The sequence below is a fragment of the Panthera tigris genome, chromosome A3 (assembly GCF_018350195.1).
Source record: "Panthera tigris isolate Pti1 chromosome A3, P.tigris_Pti1_mat1.1, whole genome shotgun sequence".
Classification (NCBI taxonomy): Eukaryota; Metazoa; Chordata; class Mammalia; order Carnivora; family Felidae; genus Panthera; species Panthera tigris.
This window is the reverse complement of record NC_056662.1, coordinates 107,956,089-107,981,234: the sequence shown is the minus strand read 5'-3', so window position 1 is coordinate 107,981,234 and position 25,146 is coordinate 107,956,089. Positions and strand designations below refer to the sequence as shown.

General features: G+C 40.1%; 2 protein-coding genes across 12 annotated transcripts; one reads left to right on the top strand and one right to left on the bottom strand.

Moving 5' to 3' along the window:
• Positions 1-2,676: 2,676 nt before the first annotated feature.
• SRSF7 (serine and arginine rich splicing factor 7) lies at positions 2,677-8,890 on the bottom strand. Of its 4 annotated transcripts, none has more exons than XM_007082400.3 (8): positions 8,755-8,889; positions 7,555-7,735; positions 7,140-7,316; positions 6,200-6,274; positions 6,018-6,119; positions 4,312-4,365; positions 3,736-3,771; positions 2,677-2,975 (listed from the first exon to the last, which is right to left on the bottom strand). In XM_007082400.3, exons 1-8 carry the CDS (start codon positions 8,780-8,782, stop codon positions 2,921-2,923), a joined length of 708 nt encoding a protein of 235 aa, XP_007082462.1. In that variant the 5' UTR covers positions 8,783-8,889; the 3' UTR covers positions 2,677-2,920. The 4 variants fall into 4 exon arrangements, with proteins under 4 accessions (XP_007082462.1, XP_007082461.1, XP_007082464.1 ...); XM_007082399.3 differs by having other exon boundaries at positions 6,009-6,119; positions 8,755-8,887; XM_007082402.3 differs by lacking the exon at positions 3,736-3,771 and having other exon boundaries at positions 8,755-8,890.
• Positions 8,891-8,934: 44 nt separating this feature from the next.
• Positions 8,935-24,905, top strand: LOC102970997 (tetratricopeptide repeat protein 39B-like). Of its 8 annotated transcripts, none has more exons than XR_006215919.1 (3): positions 8,935-9,337; positions 12,177-12,275; positions 12,673-12,849. XR_006215919.1 is itself a non-coding variant. In XM_042982126.1 (3 exons), exon 3 carries the CDS (start codon positions 22,927-22,929, stop codon positions 24,691-24,693), a length of 1,767 nt encoding a protein of 588 aa, XP_042838060.1. In that variant the 5' UTR covers positions 8,935-9,337; positions 12,181-12,275; positions 22,811-22,926; the 3' UTR covers positions 24,694-24,905. The 8 variants fall into 8 exon arrangements, 7 of the variants coding, with proteins under 7 accessions (XP_042838060.1, XP_042838057.1, XP_042838062.1 ...); XM_042982126.1 differs by lacking the exon at positions 12,673-12,849 and adding an exon at positions 22,811-24,905 and having other exon boundaries at positions 12,181-12,275; XM_042982123.1 differs by lacking the exon at positions 12,673-12,849 and adding an exon at positions 22,811-24,905.
• The last annotated feature ends 241 nt before the right edge of the window (positions 24,906-25,146 follow it).

The window sequence follows — 25,146 nt, the reverse complement described above, 5'->3', positions numbered from 1 at the left end:
AGTCAAAAAATGAAATAAAATGGAAAGTAAGTTGGGCCAGTGGCCTGTGGGAAAAAGAAACAGCACTAGATTCAAGAAGCAGCCTAGAGAGCTTCAACAATTAATTGGCTACTGCATTCCACACGTTCCAGTTATCCTTCTATCCGGCATCTTTGCCTCATGCGGTCTGGAAAGAAGATAGCCAAGTTATCAGCAAGTCGACAATGAGTAGAATCATGGGTTGTATTTTCTGATTTTCCCATAAGGTTTTTTTTAAAAAAGCAATAAGGTGCCTTATTGATAAGAAAACCAAGGGCTTTGAAACAACACATTAAGATTCAAACATTTCCTTTCTTCTAATAGGAGACCAGTAAACGGTATTAACAATCTCACTGAACCCATTTCCTCCTCTGTGAGATGGGGTTACCAGCACTATATTGCTGTGTGGATCTCACAAAATGTCCTTCGACATCTTTACTAGAATGTTAACAGGAAACCTGTAAGGTGTGGGGGGAAAAAAACCTATCAGGCTTTAAAACTGCCTGCTGGTGTTTCCCTGCCACCCTCCCTTCAAGATCGTTATGGATATAATAGCTTTAATACTACCGCTTACCAGAAACCTAAGCATCTTCACTCCATGTCTTTGGTTTGTCACTTCTCACCGCCTTCCAAACACTCCAAGACCAGCCAGGCCCCTGGTATGTTACTTTGACCTTTACTTCAGGTCTTTCCAGCTATACAATTACTTATACATCCACTACGTTGTACCCTCCCTTCCAAAGGTCTCCAAACAGTTGCTAAGAGCCAGATCTGATTCTTTGCTATTACTCTCCACTCTGATTACTCTTTGCCAACCTGTCAGTTTTAGAGCTTACACTTCCTTTTACACGTACCTTGGAAATCACCATCCCCCTTTAGACTTCAAGATAGGCTACACAAAGATGACAATCACAACCCTACACCACCATCCATTTCACCAAGTCTCAAAGTGATGGCATTTCAAAATTCCCTCAGATTTTTCACCGTCCTTAAGACAGGATATGGCAAGGTGGCAGGACCACACTTTCACTTTATGCTTAGCCTAGCTCCAAGTCCAAAGGAAAACTACCACTGTGAAATCAAGTGCAATCAAGGGTATTACCTACCTCTCAACACCTCTCTGTAAGCAAGAGGACTAAAAGATTCTATGTCCAAAGTACTCAGTGTCTGATGTGTTCAATTAGTCACCAAGTAGTGCCAGGTATTTTAGGAATAAGCCTAGCCTAGTACTGATCAAGTCAGTCACATCAGTTTAGCATTCCCGACACCTGAAAATGCAAACAAAAAGAGCACACTGCATCAAAATGTATCACGTTAAGATGTATACTAACCACAAAGGTACCTGCTGTCAAGCATGTGCAAGGCACTGACCTAGATACCTAGCATTCCCTTTCCCATTAAAGGTTGAACTTCCTGTACTTGTTTCCTAGACCCATTTTTGCCCCTACCCCTCCCTCCTGTCTTTTAGCCTTCTGTACTAATCTCTAGGTTACTGCTTAGTAATCATCCCAAAGCTACAGGATTAATGATTCCTACTCTTGGCTCAGCACTCCCACTTCCAAAAATTGAGTATCAGGGTTGTTTGTTCTCTGCAGATTTATTAAGTGAACTTATCTTTATGTAATACAGAACAATTAAAGCTGACCAAGTGCAACAAATAAGCCTCCCATTTACACACATAGCTTTACACCATTATAATTCAGCCAGTTGTCAAAATTCTGAAAAGAAAATATCCAATCTTCCAACGCACTAGTGATCATTCAGACCAAATAAATTTGATGCAGACCAGTATTCCCTTTTGGAACTGATGCTAAAGAATGCCTGGTAAAAGCTTGACCAGAAAACTCAAAATTAACTATTACTGTCCTACTAAAGATAAAGTCTGAATAAAGAATCTACCAGCTATATTCTAAGATCTACCAGACGCTACCAAAACAACTACATGAGGTGTCGCTAAACGCAGATTTACAAAACTGCTTTAGTCTCATTAACATTTCTGATTGACATCTTTTTTCGGATTGACATCTTTATAATAACTTTGCACCAGCCTGGCAAAATAAAATGTTGGTAGTCAGGAACCGAAAAACCTAGAATGGGAATAATCTCTGCTCGGAATAAGGCAATCCATTTCAAGAGAGAGTATCTGGGCTGGAAAATTTTGCAAAGCTGGTTTACAGGATGTTTTGTCCCAAATTCAGACAATTCTTCCAACATGCAAAAGTTGTGGTATAAAATTAATATAGAAAACAAAAGAACATTGGGTAGAATTTACTAAAATCAGGAGTTCTGATTTGACACCATCTCATCTCATAGCCTGAAAACCTCAATTAGTTACTGTACTAACAAGCCTTTCTTTGGAAGCAGTGATCCTCTAGGTTGACAAATTGAGATCGTTAGAGCTTGCTATTATCTAGTAATACCAACTCCCAACAGATTATTTAGGGACTTGTCAGATACACTTAAGCTATTAAGTGGACTTGAGTTCTTATCTTACCCACAGCTCTAAGGATAAAAAAGAATTCCCCAAGTGTATGTATACTACAGCTAATGATGTTCACAACTCAAATGACACCATTAATGAATCTGTATGAATAGTTAATATCAAGGTTTACCCCCTGAATCTTAAACTGAGTATTAACATTGAACACAAATCAAAAATCTAGTTAGAAACATTTTATTTAAATGTGCCAAATAAAAACCCACATTTTCAGACCATAGGATGTTAATACATTCAACAAAAATTTATATTATCTTACTGCTGTGAATTTACAGAGTAATAATCCAGATCCATTTTGATTAGATGGTTGAAATACCCTTCCTAGGTTACACTTTACAGACATCACAAATCCCTTATAATAATGTAAACAAAATAATTTTTCCCTAAAAGGTGAACTTGAGAACTTCAGTCCACTCTTTCAGGACTTGCACTTCTTCGTGGACTTCCTGATGGGGAACGACTAAAAAGAAAAACAATTAAGTTTGGAACTGATTAGTATCTACTAAAATTTACTGTTATGTACATATCAGGACAAAACTCAATTTCAGTAAACTCCTAGGTGGCCAAAAGTAATATATAGCAGAGATCTAAAAATTACCTAAAAGATTTACATACAAATCCTTTGTCCCTGCTTAAGATTAGGCTTCACAGCCTCCTTGCTAAAACCACAAGTTAAAGAAAACTAGTATTTGAATTCTGGGATTTCGATCATTAAGTAGCAAGTCAGTAGTAAGATAATGCTTTAGCTCTAAGATTTCAACCTACAATTTTTTTTCCTTCATGTGGGTACTTCATTTATCTATTGTCCCATGTGGAGGAAAAAGCATGTTTAACGTGAAATTCTACACTTAAAGGTTTACAGGACTAATCTTAATAATCATCCTAAGGTTTTGTGACTAAATATCCAAACATTAATCTCAACTTGAAGTGGGAAAAGCAATCATTTAAGAAACTTAGTAACTAATAATATATATATACATACATATATATACATATATATACATACATATACATACATATATATACATACATATATATACATACATATATATATACATACATATATATATATATACATACATACATATATATATATATATATATATATATAGCACCAATTCTCCAAAGAGCTCAAAGCCTGCAAAGCAAGCAGTAAGCAAACAAACTCTGCAGAGGCCATACTTGACAGTTAAGATTTGGCAACAAATTATTTAGCTTACCTTCTTTTTGGAGATGGAGATCTGGACTTTGATCGGCTGTCAAAACATGAGAAATTCTATTAAGAAAAGTACTACCAATACCTTTCTTATAATCACAGTATCATGAAATGAACCCCCAGGTTGTGCTGAGCTTAATATTAAAAGGTCAGGCTGCAGTTCAACTGAAAGAGAGCCTACCAGTTTTTGCTAACAAAAGCCAATCTTCCAACAACTGTTCTTCATAAAATGAGTGAACTACTTTATTGTATCATGATTAATTTTTACACTCTACTTCAAGCACAATGACCTCAGAATGCTTTTTTCCATGCACCTATCAGTTCTAACAAGGCCTCTTAATATAACCCCAAAGTCACAAACTTCTCTCTATAGCTTGACATTTTCTTGTCCAGGAAGTCAGTCAGAATAGGCCATGTACAAACCAAGTTCTAATGTTTGGTTTACTAGTAAGATTCTGTGTTCCCACGAACACCTAGGTTCTGAGTTTACACTTGAGATTTCAACAATCCAAAACACTTTGAACTCTTTGGATATTGGTGCCATATAACTAGAAGAGTATTAATCAGATTTTTACCCTACCTGCTTCTTGGTCGTGAAAGAGACCTGGATCTTGATCTTGACCTCGACCGGGATCTTAATAGAAAGAAAAACGGTATTGTTAGTTCAGAGGAGTAACGTCCTTCAACACCTACTACTGAGCACTACATTAGGTAAACTAAGAACAGAGAAGCTAAAATTAGGCAAGACACAGGGCGCCTGGCTGGCTGAATCAGGAGAGCATGCAACTCTTGATCTCAAGGTTGGGAGTTCGAGCCCCACGCTGGGTGAAGAGATTACCTAAAAAATGTTTAATTTAGTACTTAAAAAAAAACCCCAAAAGACTAAGCAAGACACAACTCTTAACTTACATCGACCTAAGACTGAACAAATGATTACACTTTCAACAAGCTCACAATATCAAAATAAAGAAGCACCAGCACTTCAATTATTTGTTTCTACCATACTCAGTGAGCTAGGTTGTCACAGTTCCTGTACAACATTCTTAAACAGTATATAGTATCCAAGAGAAAGAAAAGGTTTTAAGACTGGTATCGTTTGGTTTAGTTGTATATCTCAAAACCAAATCCAACATTACACAGACCCCTAAACTGAGATTTCAATTCTTCAGGTAATAACCTCAATGAAAAGTCACAAATCGGTTAAGACTTATTCTTAGATCAACAACAAGCTTTCGTGGTTCAGGACCACTTGTCACACAAACTAAATAAACCACAGCCTCTGACATACACACATTAGAGTCCTGCAATCAAATTAATGCATTCATTCATCTAGAGTCCAGAGCTTTCTGGAGTGGACCACAAGTTTCAGAATCCCTGCATTTTACAGATCTTGTGCTATTATTGAACAGCACTAACTCACAATGGCATACACTACTAGTGACTTGACTGTAGTATTTGTCAACTCCTTATATTCTATAAAATCTTACCCATTTAATTTTTTTGATTTACGTATTTTTTTCCCCGTTTAATTTTTTTTAATGCTTATTTGTGAAAGAGAGAGACAGCGCAAGCAGGGATGGGGCAGAGAGGCAGAGAATCTGAAGCAGGCTCCAGGCTCTGAGCTGTCAGCAGAGTCCCACATGGGGCTCAAACCCACGAACCTTGAGATCACAACCTGAGTCTGAAGTCAGATGCTTAACCGACTGAGCCACCCAGACACCTGAATCTTACCCATTTCTGCACCTAATTTAAAGGCCTTCTACAAAAGGAGTCAAAAAACCCCTAAGGTTTCCAATTTGATTTTTAATTTCTTACATTTTAGTGTGTATGTGGTTAAATAAGCCATATCCACCCACATGTACACAACTACTACCCTAAACAACTTCCCAGTCTTAAATTCACCCTCTCATTCCAAAAAGGAGAAATTTACGTCTCAACTTGCTTCTAAGTCTACCCCTGGTTCTAATGGGCCTCCAGCAGAAATCAAGCAACTATCACCTTTAAGAAGCACTGGAATGACTTGAGAATTTGTGCTTTGGACCCTCCTCTACCATGGCCTCTCAAACAAGCCTCTAAAAATCTTTGATTGGTCTTTTCTTGATCTGTACAATTAGGATAATATCCATTTAGATGCAAGTCATGTACAAATTCAACTTTTAGAAATCAAAATATTTTCTGATGCAAACCACTTCATTTATGTCTTTAAGATAGTCTTAAAGTGCAGTCATTAAGACGTGACAAACCAAATACAAATAAGGGATAGAAAGTGTTACATACTGGAAATACCTCGATCCTTTTATAGAACCAGACCTAGATCGTCTGAGTGAAGCTGATCGTGATCTCCGAAGAGACACAGACCTTGATCTTCGTGGAGATGCTGATCTTGACCTAAGAAATAAATCAAAGCTTAAGTCTTATGTCCAATTAAAGTTTATCAGTTGTTAAAACTTGAGTTAAATATTTCTCACCTCCTTCCCCTGCTCCTGCTGCGTGAGCGAGAGTATCGCCTACCTCTGGATCTCGAATGTGATCTAGACCGTGACCTATTTTATTAAGTTAGAAAAAAAAAGAATGTCAGATGATAACTCGTTTTGAGAGTTTGTGTGCCTCTGCTGAAACCAAATCTCAAACTATTTAAATTTAGTGTCTCATTTGGAAATAAACTCTGGGCCTATTAGTTTTTTTTTTTTTTAACTACCTAAAAAAAGATTTGTTAAAAGCTGAATTACATTTTAGAATTACATAATATAAAACACTGTAATGTGTATTTAAAATAAACCTTGCAAGTTTGCAGGTCGACCCTCTTTGGCCCATGGTCTAGTAGATCTAGACGATCTAGAAGTATCTATAGCCGATCGCTGCATCTAGATGTTTTCTTCAATCTAACGACGATCAAACTGACAGCCAAATGAGCCAGGTGAGGCTTGATTGACGCAAGAAGATTTTTCTAGTTGGGAATGTGGTCAATCTGGTGTTCCTCTTTCTAAACCGGAGGGGGCCCCAATTGTAAGCCAAATTTACTGTTACGGCGATCACCGTCTCAAATTTTCTGCCCTTTAAAGAATAAGGTGAAGCTAGGTGTAGATGACTCGAGGGGATCTGGCCTCTTATGCTGATCACCTCAAGGTCTAGGAGGATCTTAATTGTCGGATTTGCAAGGCGCCTCAGCATGATATCATAAGGCTCGTGACATTCTGAATCAAGGCGACTGACTCAAACGAAGAAACCTGAAAGGTTTTGACCAGGTTGATTATTAATATATTAGCATTTGTTTAATTAAACAAAAACTGTAAAATACACCTGTACAATTAACATTCAAGTTTATAGAAAAATACTAGTTTCTGCCTTGCTAATAAAAAAATTACCGATTAACTATTATACCAACCATTCCTTTATTAAAATAAATACCTGCTTCTCCTCCGCCGGCTATAACGATGACAATCATAAGCATAATGTCCCTTTTCGCCACATTCATAGCATCTATCATTGGGATCAAAGGGACGGCGGGCTGGTGGTCTATCAAAACGAGACCTCCGAGGCATGCCTGTTGATAATTCAACTCTCACTCGGGAACCACAAATCACCCTATAAAAGAAAGGCAACAAATTTCTAATGCTAAAGAAAATACAAGTGACTTCTAGATTTAGAAATTTCCACTCTTTAACCTCAGAAGCTTCAGTTTTCTTTAGAAACCCTTCCGACTCCAACTTTGCTCCCCCTTCTCAAGTATGTAGAATTAGGATTAACTATTTAGCTAGCTCGCTACCCAGCCCACAGGAATATTCTAATAAAGGCTGAGTTTCATGGCCAACATCTTACTTACTTCCCATCCAGGCCTCGCACTGCATCTTCTGCATCTCTGGGATCTTCAAATTCCACAAAGGCAAATCCTGGAGGATTTCTCGCAATCCACACAGTTCTTAAGGGACCATAATAACTGAAAGCCCTTTCTAACTCTCCTTTGCCGGCACCGGTTCCCAGATTACCAACATACACCTTGGTTTCTGTTTAAAAACGCAAATACAAGAACGCACGTTATGCAAAATTTTGCCTAAGTTTGAGTGAACTCTTTGTCCCAAACAGGCCAACCTTGAGACTGTACAATGCATGTTTATTTAATGCTCTATCAAGGATTTAGTCTTAAAACCAGGAATGCTCATAAATTTCCGGAAAGCTAGGCGTAAGGCAAAGTTCTTAACATTCAAACGGGGAGACGACCTCCAAAACACAAGCAGGCACGTGGTAGGATATTCCGCGGCGTGGGGCGGGCTCCGCCCCCGCCCCGCCCCCGGGTCCCGGCAGCCCCGGGCGCGCGGGGAGCGCGCGGGCCGGCAGCGTCGGCGGCGGGCGGGCCCGGGCTGGGGCCGGACCAGGAGAGCTGGGCTGCGCCGGCTCTCGTCCTCCGCGGCAACAGCCCCAGGCGCTGGCTCGCCCAGGACTCCAGCTCCCCGCCCCAGAGCCATAAACCGCGCTCGAAAGAGCTAAAAGAGAAAAGAAAGCAGCCGCCAGACGAAAAGATTAGGTCTCCATTCCCACTCCACAACTCGACCGATTGTCTGACGAGAATGCGCAGCTCGAAGCTGCCACACTTTTGTCCAGTCTGAAATTCACCCTCGGTTTTACAGTTGGGACCAGATCTGTCTGCTAAAGTGGCGGGAAAGCGCCAAGGAAATGCGCCACCATGCTCGTCAATGTGCGCAAAATGGCAGCCGAGGGAGGGGGGGTGGGGGACAGGCGGGCGGCTCGAAGAAGGGCAACAGGAAAACAGTAATCGTGGGCCTGCCTTGGGCTGTGGTGGAAGACGAAAACGCCCAAGAATACGGAACCCACCACAGACCTCCACCCGCCATCCCCAGGCTGCCTTCGACACCCCGCCCCCGCTGCCTCCGGCTTCGTATGGTGTGCGCCGAAGCCGCCATTACGCACGCGGAATAACCGTCTCCCAACCGCCGCGCCAACCCCACGGCCTCGCAATACTCACTATAGTCACAGCAACGTCCCTTACCGGGCCCTGGCCTCTTACCTCCTCCATAACGCCCGTAACGCGACATGATGACTGGCCCGCGAGCTCTGCTCTTTCAGCTCGCAGTGCCCAAGGAATGAGTAATACAAAAGCCACAAGACCAGACCAGTCGCCAACGGTCCCAGCGGCACTACGAGGAAGAGCTGAGTTCGCGCTTATATATGCGGCGGCTGGGTCTCTCTGCGCATGCGTCAGTTCGACGTTCTGCGCGGCACAAAGGAGCAGGGCGGAAACAGTAGAGAAGCCGCGCGGAGGGAACTGATGAAGCTAAGAAGCTGGGTCGGGCGGAGGGATACGTTTCCATGGGAACGCCAGTCTAGCCAGTAAACCCTCGGACTTCCCCGCGGTGTCCCGCCCCCTCGTCTCCCCCTTTTCCTGTACCCTCCTCATTTTCCTTCCCTTCTCCCTCCCTTCTCTCCCCATACTAGGGACCCCCAACTCTAGCAATCTTACTATAGGTACCGCTAAGACCGGCGTTATGAAAGGCTGTAAAATTTAACCGCTGATGTTGCAGCTGTCGCCGCCTTTCTGCTGGGGGACCTGGCCTAAACTGCTGCTCAGTCATCTTTGAGGCTCATCAGAGGTAATCGGGAGTTTGGCCAGGGTGAGAACTCCAATGAACCCCGCCATTCTGTGTAGTGGTCTCTGCACCATGGGCCTCAAAAAGGAGTGGCGCCCCCAGGGACTGCACCGACCCTCCAGCCCCTTCAGAACCAATTTTCATCAACACGGTCCGAGTTCTTGGAGTCTGGGGGACAAAGGAATGGAGTACTTTGTTTTATTTTCCGGTGATACTGAAATTGTGCAAAAGCCCTAAATCCTTAAAGCATTCTAGCTAGTGGCAGTTATGAAATTATTTGCATTTGAAGCACACAGTTATTTGTGCTTCCTTTCTAGTGCTTTCTGCTTTGTATTATAGTATCACATCTCATCCACTAATACTCATATCCTGAGCACTGAGACATTGTTAAATTGTCTTTGACTAATAAGCCTTGCTGCTCAGCCACTCTCTTCATAAAATAAATGTAAACCTTTTCTTTAGATAGAATCACTGAAAAATCAAATTTGACTTGATTTTTTATTTTTATTAAGTAATATACAATGTTACATTAGTTTCACGTGTACAACATAGTGTTTGAACAATTCGTTATAGTAAGTACTCCGTGTTCACCATTAGTGACCATCTGTCACACAACTTTATTGCAATATTACTATACTTCCTATGCTGTATTTTTCAGTTTTGATTTTATACAATGTATCTGCCAAACAGATTCAACTTCTTTTTCACCAGCCACACAAACACACACACAAAAGACATTACATCATGAATATTTGGAATATATGAGTTGGATTGGTTCACATGAAAGATGAAATCCTTAGGTATTTGTAGTTTTATGTTTCTCATTTGTAACTTAATGTGATGTATATAGGTATGTGGTACAGAGTACAGGAGAAAGATTTAGTTGGTGAATAAAGTATGGATCCTCTTCTGATGATGCTACAAATTCATATATTTTTTTCAGACTTCTCAAATTATGGAAAGTGTATACATTGCAAGAAAATTCTAGCAAGAAAATAGAAGCTCTATAAAATATGTTATAGTTGTTCTCTCTTAGTCTCCTTGATCTTTGTTATCTACTTAACGGGCAGGGTTCTTCTCAAAGGATTAAATGATAAAGATCTTTTTATATATCCCTGAAAGACATTATCAATCCTGTCAAGCCTCACTAATTTGACTTTCTTTTATTAAGAATTTATGAAAATTGTTGTGGGGCAAACTGTAGGTAACTTATTGAAAGATAGTACTTATTATACTATTAGGCCTCAGTAAATAGTTTTTGTTCTGAATAGAAAGTCTGCTATACTGAAGAGAATTTTTAAAGTAATGGTATAAAAATAAGAAAAGAAACAATTTTCCAACTTAAACTGCTTTCAAGCACATTAAAGGAAAAGGGGTAAACCCAGACTGGCTTGCCTGCCTCTCTAGGTGCTTTGATAAGCTAATTGCATGTTATTTATCTCTATTAAAGGAGGGCCAGTTCTAGGCTGGGTTTGCTGTCCTAGGCACCATGAAAAAACAATAGTCCCTCATATAATTTCCACACACTATTATGCTGAACACTCACTCTGACACATAACCAGTTCTTTTCACTAAACATCAATCCAAATCAGGGAGATATTATTGTATGGAGTACTTCTATTCCTACTGATTTCTTTCGAAATCAGTTTCAGCCATATGAATTTTGCCTATAGGATTTGTGTGTTCAATTAGGATGTCGTTCCCAGATTTAACTGGAATATGAAAGCTACTTAATTCAATGAATATTCTAAGATTTCCTAATATGCAATTTTGAGTAATGCTTAACATGTTACTGTTGTTAAAAACTGATTATGTTATTAGTTTAGGAAAGGGTGAGTTCATTCTTAATCCTTTTACAGCAGCTTTCAAAATTTATCTGCTTTTTCTAGATTCAGTTTTTCCAGAAAAGCATTAAAGAAAAAGTTAACTCTATCATATTTTCTTCTCCATTTTAGTTTCACTTTTAAATCATTGCCACTATTTTAGCTTGCATGTGGAAACCTTAAAACAAAAACAAGTTTAGACCTTTTGTACATGTACTATTTTTAATATAAAGAAATAGTCTGTACTTACAAACACTAGTCTTTTAATATGTATTCATGGATGTACTGTAAATTTATGTACTGTGGGTCAGTCCAAAGATCTGTATTCAAGTACAACTTTCTTTTCTTTTTTCAACATTTCATAATCTTCAGTTCTGTCTAGGATGCTCTTACGAAATTCTAGGAAGGAAAAATCCTCAGAGGCATGTTTATAATTCTTTCATATTGTATAAAGAAATTAACTTTTCATTAGCTAAGTACTGAACTACAGTCAGTACTGAAATATGGAGATGGGGTAGGGAGAGCAACAGTTAAAGAACGCTAGTGCCTTGATCAACTTCAAGGAGTGAAGAGCAAAAATGTGATGCAGGAGTGCTCCCCTGATACCAATAATACCTAAATGCGTAGTTTAGGAGTATAAAACAATCTAGGAAAAATGAGGCTTTCTGAGGAATGCCTGATTGTATTAAAAAGTGTGAAACTGTAAAACCATCCAACCCTAACCAGTTGTGTCAATTAAGTTGCTCCTTCTCTAAAGAAGGATTAATGAAACTAATTAATGGTCAGCTTGTTGTCTTAACTAGGAAGAGCTAGACCAGTGTGGACAGTCGAGCAATTCATTCAGCACAGATAGGAGAGAACCTATGTTATCAGCCAGCTCCCAGTTGTATTTAAAGATGCGCAAGACCATTGACTTCCCTTATTTAATATTTGGATACTGACCTTCTAGTCCCTGGAAATGAATATTCTCTACTGTAAAACAATAAAAATGATTTTTGTTCACGAATCTTTTCCTTAAGACAGGCGGTGGGTGTAGTGATGAAGAGGAGGAGCTCGTGGAGTGTGCCAGAGTTGGGTTTGAAGCCGGGCTCCACTATTGGATAGCTGCCTAGCCTTGAGTAAGTAGCTAATCTCCGCCCACTTCAGCCTCCTCATCTGCAAAATAGGCTTTGATAGTAGTGGCCCATCTCAGAGAGTTGTTAGACCTGGACAAGGTAAATCAGGCAAATAACATTGCCCACTGTCTAGCACATATTGAGTGCTCAAGAAATGTTAGGAGGAGAAGGGGGAGGAGGAGAGAGAGGAGCAGTGGTTTGATTAACCTTTGTCAGTTGCTCAAAGTTTGATATGACTTGGGTGCATTGACAAAACTGAAGTTTTGTTTGGGCAAAGCTGGGGAGAAGACCCTGAAATATGGTGACCAGCCTTACGTAGCCACTCCGAAGACATCTTTGTCTCTTCACTTACCGACCTCTAAGTGGAATTGTCACTTTTCTCCTTTGACCCTGTCCACAGAGACAAAAACAATCTGACGCATATAAGAAGCAACAACTCAGAAGAAGAAATTTTCTTCGTGAAAAGTATATCTACAGGAATCCACAAATCAAATGCTGAAACCTTCTTAAAGGTTCTATGCAAGAGCATTTGTCTGTGGAATGGGGAGATAACGTATTCATGAGCAATGGGGAGATTGTTGCTTTTTATTTTATTTTATTTTTTTTTTAAATTTTTTTTTCAACGTTTTTTATTTACTTTTGGGACAGAGAGAGACAGAGCATGAACGGGGGAGAGGCAGAGAGAGAGGGAGACACAGAATCGGAAACAGGCTCCAGGCTCCGAGCCATCAGCCCAGAGCCTGACGCGGGGCTCGAACTCACGGACCGGACCGCGAGATCGTGACCTGGCTGAAGTCGGACGCTTAACCGACTGCGCCACCCAGGCGCCCCTGTTGCTTTTTATTACAAAGTTTAGTCTTTGCAGCTAATTTCTATAAGATTACACCTTTTTTTAAAAAGGCAAGTAGAAAACCTATTCTCAAGCCAGTGACAAATGGACATACACTGCAACTCAAATAGACGAGTTTAAACTGCATATGAAAGAAATGGTTTAGAACACAGAGAAACAGGAGGAATTGTATTAAATCATTAGTCTAACCACTTCGTTTTCAAATGAGACTAAGACCACGAATTGTAGCATGGCGAATGCAGTGGTTCCCAAATCTTCCCACAAGGACTGTCAGAACTTTGATAAAAATATCTCCCAATTCCAGAAAAATTGGAAATATTGCCAACCACTCTTTCCTGAAAAAGCCATCTTTAATTCTGTGACTATGTCTTTCTTACTCTTTTAAATGTTCCTCTTCACATTTTTTTTAAATTTTTCTAACGTTTATTTATTTATTTATTTATTTTTTAACGTTTTTATTTATTTTTGAGACAGAGAGACAGAGCGTGAACAGGGGAGGGGCAGAGAGAGAGGGAGACACAGAATCCGAAACAGGCTCTAGGCTCTGAGCAGTCAGCACAGACCCCGACGCGGGGCTCGAACTCACAGACCGTGAGATCATGACCTGAGCCGAAGTCGGACGCTTAACCAACCAAGCCACCCAGGCGCCCCAACGTTTATTTATTTTTGAGACAGAGAGAGACAGAGCATGAACAGGGGAGGGTCAGAGAGAGGGAGACACAGAATCTGAAACAGGCTTCAGGCTCTGAGCTGTCAGCACAGAGTCCGACGCAGGTCTCGAACCCACGGACCGCGAGATCATGACCTGAGCCGAAGTCGGCCGCTTAACCGACTGAGCCACCCAGGCGCCCCCACATTTTTTTTTTAATGAAAGGATGCTAAGTAATTTTTTTAAATCTCATGTCTTCTTTTTTTATTTTATTTGTTTGTTTGTTTATGTGTTTATTGTAATCTCTATGCCCAACGTGGAGCTTGAACTCAAGCCCCAAAATCAAGAGTCACATGCTTCTCTGACTGAACCAGCCGGGCCCCCCTCTCATGTTTTCTCTCTTTCTTTTTCTTTAAGTTTATTTATTTATTTTGAGAGAGAGTATATGTGAGCAGGGGAGGGGCAGAGAGAGAAGGAGAGAGAGAGAGAGAGAGAGAGAGAGAGAGAGAGAGAGAGAGAATGGATCCCAAGCAGGCTCTGCGCTGTCAGCATAGAGCCCAGCACAGGGCTTGAACTCACAAACCATGAGATCATGACCTGAGTTGAAACCAAGAGTAAGATGCTTAACCCAGTGAGTCACCCAGATGCCTCTCATGTTTTCTTGATAGAAAAATGTTTGTGCCCTCCATCCCCAGTATTTCTCAGATCTACCTAGTTCTCAAAGTCCAAGAGTCTGGAATTGCTAGTTAAGAACAAAGAATGACAGGGCACTTGGCTGGCTCAGTAAGTAGAGCATGTGACTCTTGATCTCAGGGTCTTGAGTTCAAGCCTCATGTTGGGCATAGAGCTTACTTTAAAAAAAAATGACTTCACTCAATAAAAAATAAATTAAAAGAAAAAAAAACAAGAAAAAAACCACAAAGAAGAAGAAAAACGTCTATCCTAAATGCAAATTAAAACAACATGCTATTTTTGTCAGGAGTGCAGTGAAATTGGCAGTTATACACATCAGAATGTGAAGTAATACAACATATCTGAGGGTCAGTTTGGCAATACGTTGTGTCCTTTCTTTAATAAAGCACATTTATAGTCTACACACACACACACACACACACACAAACTTTAGAATATATAGAATTTCATTCTTTCAAAATATCCTTTAACTTTTCACTAATTCAGATATAACACTTACAATTAGTATATAAGTTTTATTTATTTATTTATTTATTTTTAATTTTAACTAGACTTCACGCCCAATGTGGGGCTTAAACTCAGGGACCCTGAGATCAAGAGTTGCGTGCTCTACCAACTGAGCCAACTGGACACCCCAATTAGTGTATAATTTTGATATAGTACTGAATATGTTAGCCTGCGTGTTCTTCCTTTGGAAAAACAGACTCCAGCAATTTGCAAATCATTGGTGTAGAGTATAATTCCCCACAGTCCGTGATCACTTCTCAGCCTGTGTTTACAGCCATATTCCAGCATTAATATGGTGAAGTGGCAAAAGCGTTGAATTGGGAAGTCCGACAACATACGTTCTCATCTTCATTATTAACTAATCATGTTATCCTAGATCTGTCACAAACTTTCTGGGCATCATTTTTCTCTCATATCAGAAGAGAGCTCTAGCCCCCAAATATCTTACTAAACGTTAGTATTCATTAAGCATTTACTATGTGCCAGACACTATACTAAGTATTTATATTTATTAACTCTTTTTTTTTCACTTTACCAATAAAACACAAACTGCTCATTTTGGGACAAACCTCTGCCGCTTTCCTGATGCTATTCTTATCCTTTAATATTAATATTCCTTGAGGGGCGCCTCAAGGGTGGCTCAGTCCATTAAGCGTCCGACTTGGGCTCAGGTCATGATCTCACGGTTCATGGTTTGAGCCCCACATTGGGCTCTGTGCTGACAGCTCAGAGCCTGGAGCCTGCTTCGGATTCTGTCTCTGTCTCTGCCCCTCCCCTGCTCATGCTCTGTCTCTCAAGAATGAATAAACTTAAAAATATATATATATATTAATATTCCTTGATTGTTCCTACAAACAATCCTACCTATGAAAGTCCTACTCATAGTTTATTTATTTATTAAAAAAAATTTTTTTTAACATTTATTTATTATTGAAAGACAGACACAGAGCGTGAGCAGGGTAGGGGTAGAGAGAGGGGGAGACATAGAATCCGAAGTAGGCTCCAGGCTCGGAGCTATCAGCACAGAGCGCAATGCGGGGCTCGAACTCATAAACTGCAAGATCATGACCTGAGCGGAAGTCATTGGCCCAACCAACTGAGCCACCCAGGGGCCCCACCTACTCATACTTTAAAAACTTAAATGTATCACTTCCTAGAATCAGGAAAATTAAGTGATTTGCCCAAGGTCGTCCAGCTACCTCTTTCATGAATACAGCCTGAGTTAATGAAAAGAGCAATGACCTGGGATTCAAAAGACTTGACATTGGGGCGCCTGGGTGGCGCAGTCGGTTAAGCGTCCGACTTCAGCCAGGTCACGATCTCACGGTCCGTGAGTTCGAGCCCTGCGTCGGGCTCTGGGCTGATGGCTCGGAGCCTGGAGCCTGTTTCCGATCCTGTGTCTCCCTCTCTCTCTGTGCCTCCCCCGTTCATGCTCTGTCTCTCTCTGTCCCAAAAATAAAATAAATGTTGAAAAAAAAAAAACAAAAAAACAAAAGACTTGACATTGAATCCTGTCTCTGCAATTTACTACTTGGTTCCAGAAAAATCACATAAATGCTTTATACATTCATTGTCTCATTTGTATTCATTCATAATATACGTTCAAGGATACTTTGAAAAAATGATTCGAAGCTAATAATCATAATACAATTCAAATTTTTTAATTATTTTGGACAGCAGGTTGTATATTCTGTATTTAGTTCAATTATTCCATTGGATCACATGGATAAGATTATTATCCATGTAAGGGTACCTGGCTGGCTCAGTCAGTAGAACATGTGATTCAGTCTTGGAGTCATGAGTTCAAGGCCCACAATGGGCATGGAGCCTACTTAAAAACAAAAAACAAAAAAACCCCACAAACCACAAAAATATTATCCATATGATATTAAATTGAAAATGTAAAAACTTTCTTAAATTATAAAAATAATTTACTTATGTTGTAGAAAATGGAAAATACAGAAAAGCAGAATGAAAAAAGATCCAATCTTTTGAAAAACAGAAGTTAGCTCATGCTGTACTGTTAACAATGACTGTGAGGTCTGCAGTCCCACTACCTAGGTTTGAATCCTGTTCCTACACATACCAACTATGATTTGGGGCAGGCCACTTAACTTCACTTGGACTCAGTTTCCCCATGCATGAAAGAAATGACAGTAATACCCACCTCATACCGTTGTGAGAATTACATGAGATAAAGCATGCAAAACTATTACAAGCTTTTTTCCCCCTGATTATAAGTAATATGTTGATTATAGAAATTATATAAAATAGGAAAAAGCACAAATACCAGGCTATGAATTTTGTGAGGGCAGGGCCCAAATCTACCTCATTAACCAATGTATGCTAGTTCCTAGCATAGTCTTTATCATATAGTAGGTACTCAATATTTATTGAATGTTGATAAGTTGATAATTATTGTTGATAATTATTGAATGTTGATAAGTTGATAATTATTGAATGTTGATAAATGTTATCCATAATGCCACCACTCTGATATCACCATTATTAATAATCTGGAATTTATAGTTTCAATTTTTACCTATGCATATATCACTTCTTTGAAAAAAAATTATATAGTTTTGCAAATAGTACATGTTATGGTTAACTTTATGTGTCAACATGACTGGTCCACACAGATGCCCAGAATTTGGTCAGACACTATTCTGGGCGTGTCTGTGAGGGTGTTTGGATGAGATTAACATTTGAATCAGTAGACTGAGTAAAGGAGATTGCCTCCCCTAATGTGGGTGGGTCTCATCCAATCAATTGAAGGCCTGAATAAAACAAAAGGCTGAGCAAGAAGGAATTTCTCCTATGTGACTGCCTGAGCTAGGACATCAGTCTTTTCCTGTCTTATGACTCTAACTGAAAAATTAGCTCTCCTTGGATTTTGAGCCTGCCAGCTTTCAGATTAGGATTTATACCATTGGCTCCTGGGCTTCAGTTTGCCTTTTACAAATCTTGGGACTTCTCAGCCTCCAGAATTGTATGAGCCAATTCCTTGTTTTATATATAATTTTATATATATCTGGTATTGGTTATGTTTCTCCGGAGAACCCGAACCAATATGGTGCAATATAGTGCACCATAAACAATTTGCCAAATCATTAAATACTCCACAGCATTATAGTATTGGCACAGTATTCCATTTCATCAATATCCTCTCTTGTAAGAAATTTAGCTTATTTTCACTTTTTGTATTATAAATAATGTTGAAGTATATATAACTTTTATAGATATTTATGTACATCCCTGATAATTTCTTTAGAATAATTCCATAAGTGAAATTGTTGGGTCAAAGAGTATAAAAAGGGGGGCCTGGGTAGCTCAGTCGATTAAGCATCTGACTCGATTTTGGCACAGGTTACGATCTCACAGTTCATGGGTTTGAGTCCCATGTTGGGCTCTGCACTGACAGCACTGACCTGCTTGGGATTCTCTCTCCCTCTCTCTGCTCCTCTTCCCCTCAAAATAAATAAATAAACATTTAAAAAAGGAGTATAAAAAAATATTAAAGCTTTTTAAAACATGTTGCCAAATAGCTCTCCAAAATGGTTGTAGCATTTATATACCCACCAAGAAGCCCACAAAAGTACTTGGTTCTCTGCACCTTCATTAACACTGGATGAATTTTTTTAATCTGCCAAATTTCATTTTTAAGATGAGTATATAATTTTTTAATTTGTATTTTATTATTTACAATGAGATTCAACATTATGCTAATTGGCAATTCATTTATACCCTTTGCTGATTTTTCTGTTGGGGTGTTTTTTCTTAGTTGAGTTTTAGGAACTCTTACTATGTTAAGGATATAAATTTTTTTTTCTTTTTTTTTTTAACGTTTATTTATTTTTGAGACAGAGAGAGACAGAGCATGAACGGGGGAGGGGCAGAGAGAGAGGGAGACACAGAATCGGAAGCAGGCTCCAGGCTCCGAGCCATCAGCCCAGAGCCCGAGGCCAGGCTCGAACTCACAGACCACGAGATCATGACCCAAGCCGAAGTCGAAGTCGGATGCTTAACCGACTGAGCCACCCAGGCGCCCTCTTTTTTTTTTTTTTTTTTTTTAATGTTTATTTATTTTTGAGAGAGAGAGAGCACAAGTGAGGGAGGGCCAGAGAGAGAGACACACACACAATCTGAAGCAGGTTCCAGGCTCTGAGCTGTCAGCACAGAGCCCAACGCAGGGCTCGAACCCGTGGACCACAAGGTCATGACCTGAACTGAAGTCACTCAACCCACTGAGCCACCCAGGCGCCCCAGGGCAGCAATTCTTTGTAGTATTCACTGTTACATGTTTCTGAGTCTCATAGTTTTAACAGTTACATGGTTACTTCGTTTTAGGTTTGTCTTAGTGTATATAAATTGAAAACTGTCCTAGCCATTCAACAAATGCTAATTTTGGGGCGCCTGGGTGGCTCAGTCGGTTAAGTGTCTGACTTTGGCCCAAGTCGTGATCTCACAGTTTGTGAGTTCGAGCCCCACATCAGGCTCTGTGCTGACAGCTCAGAGCCTGGAGCCTGCTTCAGATTCTGTGACTCCCTCACTCTCTGTCCCTCCCCCATTTGCACTCTGTGTCTCAAAAATAAATAAACACTAAAAAAAATTTTTTTAATGCTAATTTAGTTTAATGATTGAGTGCCAATCATTGTACTTGATGATGAAGATAGATATACATGATGCAAAAAGAAGACATATTTAAAAAAAAAAAAAATATATATATATATATATAGCAAGTGCTAGGATAGAGGTAAGCACAAGACATCATGGGAACACATAGAATGTTCACTTATCTTAGACTGAAAGAAGAGATCAAGAGACTTTCACATCATCTACATCTCTGCTCAAATGTGACGTTATCGGGGAGGCCTTCCCTGACTGCCCTACATAAAATACCAAGTACCTCACACCCCATCACTCTCTAAATTCCTCATTCTGTCTTAATCTGGTTTGCTCTTCTTTATAGCAAAAAATCAACTGCTGACATGTTATTTATTCCTTTGTTTATTGTTTTCCATGGGAGCCAGGTCTTTGTTTTGTTCACTGCTGTATCTCCAGCACTAAGAACAGTGCTTGGTATTATAGAAGGAGCTCAATTCAGTCTGTATTGAATGAATGACAGAAAGGAAGTCTCTTGTATTTAGTGCAAGAGGTTATTCTCATCCAAGGCTACTCCTTCCTGCACTTGTGCTCTGTGCATCCCCCTCTGCTTTCTTTTCATTGAATTGTTCCTCTCTGTACCTTCAGCCTCTCCACTCAAGCCCCCTACTTGACTGATCTTCCTGGCTTAGTATTACTGTTCCCTAATCCATTCTCACTAGATTGATCCATTTTTTATTATTTTTTAAGATTTTATTTTTAAGTTATCTCTACACCCAATGTAGGGCTCAAGTTTACAACCCTGAGATCAAGAGTTGCATGATCTACCAACTGAGCCAGCCAGGCACCCCACTAGATTGATCCTTTTAAAAGTAGACAAGCAGGGGCGCCTGGGTGGCTCAGTCGGTTAAGCAGCCGACTTCGGCTCAGGTTGTGATCTTACGGTCCGTGAGTTCGAGATCTTACAGTCCGTGAGTTCGAGCCCCGTGTCAGGCTCTGTGCTGACAGCTCAGAGCCTGGAGCCTGTTTCAGATTCTGTGTCTCCCTCTCTTTGACCCTCCCCCGTTCATGCTTTGTCTCTCTCTGTCTCAAAAATAAATAAACGTTAAAAAAAAAATTTTTTTTTAATAAAATAAAATAAAAGTAGACAAGCAGATGGGGTGCCTGGGGGACTTAGTTGGCTAAGCATCCAACTTTGGCTCAAGTCATGATCTCACAGTTTGTGAGTTCGAGCCCTGCATTGGGCTCTGTGATGACAGCTCAGAGCCTGGAGCCTGCTTCATATTCTGTGTCCCTCTCTCTCTGCCCTTCCCCCACTCATGCTCTGACTCTCTCAAAAATAAATAAACATTAAAAAAAATTTTTTTTTAAGTAGACAAGCAGAGGTGCCACTGGCTCAGTCTTAATTCCGGCTCAGGTCATGATCTCACACTTGGTGAGATTAGAGCCCCATGTGGGGCCCACCATCGAGCCCCACATCGGGCTTTGCACTGAAGGTGCAGGGATTCTCTCCCTACTTCTCTGTCTCTCCCCTGCATGCATATGTGTGCTCTGGGGTCTGCTCTCTCTCTCCCTCTCTCTCTCTCTCTCTCTCTCGCTCTCTCAAAATAAATAAAACTTAAAAAAATAAAGGATACATTTTTTAAAAAGTAGACAAGCAGACAGGTAAAGACATTTCAGGTAGAACATTTTAGGCACAAGAGTGATAGGAGGATGACTCCACCTCTATCACCAAAAGCTGTGGGACCCCACACACAGCAGTCTACATCCCACACCTCATTTAAAACAATTTGAAAAACAAAATAAAATAAAAAATAATTTGGCAAACACCTGCTAGCTATGTGCCAGACTATGGGGTTGGGGGGCAGTTTATAGAATAATATTGAGTATTGAGTATTTCCTATGTATGCCAGGTACTGTCGTGACCGCTTTACATATATTAATTTACCTAATCCTGCCAACCACTCTTTAGTAGAAGTACTATTATTCCCTATTTGCACGTGAGGAAACAGAGGCACAGTGAGGCCAAGAAAATGGCAGAATCAGGATTCAAACCTAAGCAGTCTAACTTCACAGTCTGTGCATTTGACCATGCTAGTAACAAGCCTTGTTAAAGAATGTCCAGGGTGATTTGGAAGACGAGAGGTACTGCATTCAGCAAGTAGATCTGACAGGGTTTTGGAGGGGGAAAAAGAGAGAGAGAGAGAGAGAGAGAGAGAGAGAGAGAGAGAGAGAGAGATCTAATGTGGATGATAGTATCAACCATCTAGAGAGGGAATACAAGAGTTGGAGGAGGAAGAGATGGCCTGTTAGGGATCAATAAATAACATCCCTTTTCCTGCCTGAGTTCAGAACCAATGGGATCCAGATGCAGGAGTCAGGCAGAAGGACACCAAAACATGACCTTTTTGATTAAGTTGATCGTTACTGTGATTTCAGACGTGATGGGCTGCCAAGTGGGCTCGCTGATGCTTTACCCCCTAATTAAACAGATTTGCCCACCTGGTCCCAGGCGCAGCTGGAGAGCAGAAAAGACAGGCTTCCTGGTTTTTGGTTTCAGACTTTGAACAGGCCAATTCCAGACGGAGGAATCCAGAAGGCATAGAGCAACACTGGTCCAGGTTCTTTTATCTGTTCCCAGTCAGAAGTCAGCCCAGAATATTCCTCTAGCAGAAAAGTCCCCTTATGAGAACATCAAGAACAAGGAGTTTGGGGGGGGGGGGGTAGGTGAAATAGGGAGAGGTTAGTGAAAAACAATACAAAATTTCAGTTATAAGATGAATAAGGTCTGAGGATCTAATGTATAACATGGTGACTAAGTTGATAACACTGTTTTGTGTAAGTGAAATTTGCTGAGAGTAGAAAAATGTTCTCATTTCCCCCAAACCATCATGTTACATACTTTAATTATCTTCCAGTTTTGTCAGTTTTACCTCAATAAAACCGAGGGGGAAAAAATAGGGAGTGTGTCAACTATAGTCAAACATGTTTCTTTTAAAGGGAAGGAGCCTTCCTCCATTAACATTTCTGAAAATGTGTATTATCGACAAAAGAACTCTTTTTGTTTGCAAATGATTTGCTTCACATGTTTTCTATATATTACAAATGATTTGAACTTTTCAGAAGTACTTCTTCTAGGTAAATAAATTATCTTCACACCCCCCCCCCTTTGTCTGGCATAGATGAGAATATCCTAATGCTACACCCACACTATTAGTTTGTCTGTCTCGGTTGTAGCAGTGACACTTCGGGCCGTGGAAGAAGTGAGCCCAGTCGGGAGAGCAGGAGCTACCCTCACTGCAGCCACATCGCTCCCCTTCAAATATTTCCCGTCTCAAAGTAGGGAAGCAAAGATGTCCGTTACTGTAAGTAAAAGAGAAAATGATAAAGGGAATGACTTGACATCACGTGTCCTGAGTAAGACAGAAGGTGACGAGGAAAAGTTTGAAGATGCCTATGAAATGATCCCTGTGGCCACAACCATGAACCTAAAATCTTCCCTGGAAGAGTGCACAACTGGATTGTATTTATTTCTAAATAACAGATTCTCAGATGCCATAAATCTCATTCATCCATGGTCGAAAACCAGCATATACCATGCTCTAATCTATAATATCCTTATGGTTGTCAAGGCCGTTTTGACTTTTGATCCACAGGATATACAGACTGGAATGGCTACTGCAAAGGAAGCTTTGAAAACCTGTAACAATTTCCGAAGAAAGTCTAGGATGATGAATTTTTCTCATCTCGTGAGTAAACAGGGAATAAAGACTATCAAAGAGGAGGAACTGCATGCTGAAGTCTGCTACGCGGAGTGTTTGATTCTGAAATCCACTGTCACATTTATACAGGATGACAGTATGCTTGGTTTTCTTAAATGTGCAATCAACATCGGGTTAAGTTACCAAATATACAAAGACTGCCAACAGGTACTGACACAGATGCCTAACAACCACAGCAAAACCTACAGACACCTGGTTGAAGGAGTAAAATTTGGACTTGGAGCATTCAATCTGCTATTATCACTTGTGCCACCAAAGACACTTAAACTACTCAATATTGTTGGATATTCTGGTGATAGAGAGGTAGGCTTGACTCTGCTTCACGAGAGTGCATCCAAATCCCATATAAATAATATCTTAAGTGTTTTGACTCTAGTCTTTTATTACACGTACATCTGTGTAGCTATTGGTGCTGAAAAGGGTCACAGTTCTGCTGTAGAGGATCTCTTCCTAATCTACCTCCAGAAATTTCCAAACTGTGTCATACTTAAATTTTTTCAGGCACGTTTTAGTATGCTGAAAGGAAATTTTGAAAATGCCCGGTTAATATTAGAGGAGTGCATTTTTGTTCAAAATGAATGGAAGCAGGTTCATCACCTCTGTTACTGGGAACTCATGTGGTGCCACATCTTTCTGCGGAATTGGAAGCAGGCTCACCACTACGCTGATCTACTGTCTCGTAACAGCAGGTGGTCTAAGGCAATATACATGTACAGTAAAGCTATGCTACTCTCCTTGCTCCCTTCAGATTCTGTGAAATCAGTGAGTGAGGATGTAAGCTCTCTCTTCTTGAAAGTGGATAGCCTGAGAATCAAAATTTGGGGAACTTCTGTGCCAATAGAAAAGTTCATCGCCGAGAAGGGGCAGCGCTACGGCACCACCACAGGCTGGTTTACAGCACAGCCCATTCTGGAGTTCATTTACGCCTGGAGTGGTTTCCGAGTCATGAGCAAAAAACTTGACCTTATTTCAAGCTGGCTGTCGATAATTGATAAAGGAGAAGACCTCTTACGAAAAAATCCAAATACCGAGTATGGCACAGATGACATAAGTCTGTTAAATTTGCTGAAAGGTCTGTGCCTGAAACATTTGGGCAGATATTCATTGGCTGAGCGTTACTTTAATCGTGTCCTTCAGAAGGAGAAATTGTTAAAATATGACCACTATTTGGTGCCATATACTTACTACGAACTAGGAATTCTCTACTATCTAAAAGGAGATTATGACAGTGCAACAAAAAACCTAGACAACATAAAAAACTACAAAGACTATTCCATGGAAGCTCGATTACAGTTTAGGGCTCACATAGCCCTTGAACAAATAGCTAAAGAAAAGTGATGGTTTTGACACAAAGCATGGTTTTGTTTATGATGCATGAAGTAACTGCAACCAGCAAGAAAACAGGTAGAAAAATCATTTCTTTGTGGAAGAAATCCAAGGAGAGACAACTGCTAAGAATCTGATCAGTAACAAGTAAGAAAGGGATTGGCCATTACTTTTCCCTCTTTCCTTCTCCATACCTATAAAATGCAATGTCTTAGACTGGCAAATGGAGTGATGCCCATTCTTTAAAAAGAAAAGGCAAAGGATGTATAGTTGACCGTTGAACAACATGGGGGTTATGGGCGCTGACCCCACGCAGTCAAAAATCTACGTATAACTTTTGACATCCCCACAATTTAACCGCTAATAGCCTACTGTTGACCAGAAGCCCTGCCAATAACATAAACATATACTTTACAGGGCTGTACCATATCAAACAAAAAATCCAGATGTAAGTGAACCTGCACA

Excerpts from the sequence above, each read along its gene's own strand:
- LOC102970997 (XM_042982129.1), top strand. The coding sequence starts at position 22,927 with ATGTCCGTTACTGTAAGTAAAAGAGAAAATGATAAAGGGAATGACTTG.
- SRSF7 (XM_007082399.3), bottom strand. The coding sequence starts at position 8,782 with ATGTCGCGTTACGGGCGTTATGGAGGAG. Across the intron at positions 4,366-6,008 it reads AAAGGATCGAGGTATTTCCA|ATCCCGGTCGAGGTCAAGAT; the intron begins GTATGTAACACT and ends CTTTCTATTAAG. Across the intron at positions 3,772-4,311 it reads CTTTCACGACCAAGAAGCAG|CCGATCAAAGTCCAGATCTC; the intron begins GTAGGGTAAAAA and ends ATGTTTTGACAG.